The 2,924-nt window shown below is 48.0% G+C and overlaps 1 protein-coding gene across 1 annotated transcript in view; it reads right to left on the bottom strand.

The window, feature by feature from the left end:
• LOC103154990 (dermokine-like) overlaps positions 1 to 1,373 on the bottom strand; it is a 3,187-nt gene extending 1,814 nt beyond the window's left edge. Inside the window, exon 1 of the mRNA XM_007576495.2 lies at positions 1,117 to 1,373. Within this exon, the coding sequence (XP_007576557.1) occupies positions 1,117 to 1,185 (69 nt within the window). The 5' untranslated portion in view covers positions 1,186 to 1,373. The remainder of the gene's footprint in view (positions 1 to 1,116) is intronic.
• Positions 1,374 to 2,924: the final 1,551 nt, after the last annotated feature.

Raw genomic sequence — 2,924 nt, 5'->3', positions numbered from 1 at the left:
ACCCTAATGTTCCCTGATGTTACCAGATGCCCGCTGATGTTCCCTGATGTTACCCTAATGTTCCCTGATGTTACCAGATGCCCGCTGATGTTCCCAGATGTCCCCTAATGTTCCCTGATGTTACCAGATGCCCGCTGATGTTCCCTGATGTTACCCTAATGTTCCCTGATGTTACCAGATGCCCGCTGATGTTCCCAGATGTCCCCTAATGTTCCCTGATGTTCTGAGATGCCCCCTGATGTTACCAGATGCCCGCTGATGTTCCCAGATGTCCCCTGATGTTCACCTGATGTTCCCAGATACCCCCTGATTTTCCCCTGATGTTCCCAGATGCCCCCTGATGTTCCCTGATGTTCACCTGATGTTCCCCTGATGTTCCCAGATGCCCCCTGATGTCCCCTGATGTTCCCCTGATGTTCCCAGATGCCCCCTGATGTTCCCTTGATGTCACCCGATGTTCCCTGATGTTCACCTGATGTTCCCAGATGTTCACCTGATGTTCCCAGATACCCCCTGATGTTCCCTTAATGTCCCCTGATGTTCCCTGATGTTCCCTGATGTTACCCTAATGTTCCCTGATGTTCCCAGATACCCCCTGATGTTCCCTTAATGTCCCCTGATGTTCCCTGATGTTCACCTGATGTTCCCAGATACCCCCTGATGTTCCCTTGATGTCCCCTGATGTTCCCCTGATGTTCCCTGATGTTACCCTAATGTTCCCTGATGTTACCAGATGCCCCCTGATGTTCCCAGATGCCCCCTGATGTTCCCAGATGCCCCCTGATGTTCCAGCAGCAACAATCGATGGCTGTGATTGGCTACAGGATGTAAACCTTGTTGATCTGAAGCTCAAGTGGTTAAAAATACATTTTCTGCTCATTATTTAGGATTTAATTATATTCAAGTTTCTGTTCTCAGATTTAAAAAAACAGTTGAAAACTGAATCATTAAAAAATGTTTTAGTTTGATTTTCTATCATGAACTCAATCTTTTTGTGAGTTGAAAACCAAACAACCCCTTTTACAAAGAGCCATTCTGCAGCCTGCAGGTTCGCTGTGAGATATTGCAGCAGTGAAATGTGTTTGTGCTGCAGGTGGAGGTGTGTCGGTGTTTTACCTGCGCTGAGCTCATCCAGCAGAGCCTGGTGCCCAGCAGGGCCAGAGGCAGCAGCTCCCACAGCTTCATGCTGACCGTCGATGCCGACGCTCCGTCTTCCTGCCCAACGCGCCACAAATGGGGGAAATTTTCCAGACGGCAGCCTTTTATGGCGCGGCGTTCACCTGATACCCGTTTCCAGGTCTCAGTCTCCTCCCCACCGAATGCAAAACGTCCCACCGGGCCGGATGAAATCCATCACACCTGGACTCACCTGGAGCCGCCGCCTCCTCTTACGGAAAACATTTTATTGGAAAATAAAGTCGTGCAGCACAACGACAACCCAGAAACCAACATGCAGGTTTACTGTTGGGCTGAGGAGAGAGTTTTAGTTTTAAATACGATTATAAAGTCAGAATATCACAAGAATAAATTATTTATGAGAACTTTTATTCAAAAACTTAACAATGAAAAAGAGGAAACTTTAGCATAGTTTGGTATCAGTTTTACAAATAAGGAAATTCCAACTGCAAGAAAGTGCAAACAGTGAAAGAAATATTTACAATAATATTTATTTTACAAGTAAGGAAATAAGGACATTTTTCATCTTTTGTCTATCAGTGGATTAAAAGTTTTAATCAAGCTACTTTCAGGGTTTATTATTAATCAATCACATTTTTATCAGAAATAATTTATCACCAAAATAAGCAACGTTTTAAATTCAACATTAGATGAATAAACAATCCTGAGCTCTAACAGTTTCATAGTTTTTAATCTTTCCTGAGGTTTGGAGCAAAGCGTCGCTCTGAGTTCAGTCTGGAAGGAGGAACTGGTCATCAAACGGACTTAGGCTGAAATCAGGAAAACTGAATTTAAGCTGTGAAATCCTGAAAAGATCTGATTTTAATGTTTGATAAATAGGCTGAGCAGCTGAAGGATCTCAGACTAAATATTTTACACCCAGGAAATAAATCCTGTCTGATTAATCTGGACCAGGTTTGATTTTAATGTGAAACATCTGAAATGTTTCTGGATTCAGCAAATTCAGACAGATTTTATGAGTAAAGCTTTAATAATGCGGAGCCGGGTTTCCTGTTTGAATGTGGAAGTTTGTCCAGGCGGTTTAATCCTGCCTGTCCTCTGCACAAAGAACACCAGCAGGATTTGCATGTGTTGTTCTTTAAGTAAAAGCTGTTTTCCTTTTAAAATCAGGATGTAAATCAGGATCAGGGTTTAGTTTTCCATCAGCTGCAGCGAAGCGGAGCGGCCGGTTGGACTTTCAGTTCAGGAAAAACATGAGCAGAACCGGTTAACGTTTTGTTGCTCATAGAAACAGAAGTTCAGATCATTTCTGATGGATGAGAGGAGAGCTCAGCCTGCAGCACGTCACCGCTGAACCGAGAAGGTCCAGGTTCAGGTGTGAGCAGCGCGCTGCAGCAGCATGCAGGCCGCAGCCAGCAGCAGCTGCTGCAGCCTGCGGCCTGCAGACACGCAGCCCGACCCCGCCGTGGGGGGGGCAGAGGTCAGACGGGGCGCACTGCCGCCGTCGCCGGGGGGGCTCTGGCTGGGAGCCGTCGGGGTCCGGGTCATCGCAGAGGGCTGGACGTCCGTATGGGGGCCGGCGGTGACGGAGGGGTGGGTGGAGGAGTCGGGGGGGGTACTGCTGGGGCTGCTGCTGCCGCCGGGGGACGTACCGGCCTCCGAGGTGGGAATACCGGCCTCCGAGGTGGGAATACCAGCCTCCGAGGTGGGAATACCGGCCTCCGAGGTGGGAATACCAGCCTCCGAGGTGGGAATACCGGCCTCCGAGGTGGGAATACCAGCCTCCG

Source organism: Poecilia formosa, unplaced genomic scaffold (assembly GCF_000485575.1).
Source record: "Poecilia formosa unplaced genomic scaffold, Poecilia_formosa-5.1.2 Scaffold408, whole genome shotgun sequence".
Taxonomy (NCBI): Eukaryota; Metazoa; Chordata; class Actinopteri; order Cyprinodontiformes; family Poeciliidae; genus Poecilia; species Poecilia formosa.
The sequence above is the reverse complement of the archived record's forward strand: the minus strand, read 5'-3'. Positions and strand labels throughout refer to the sequence as shown.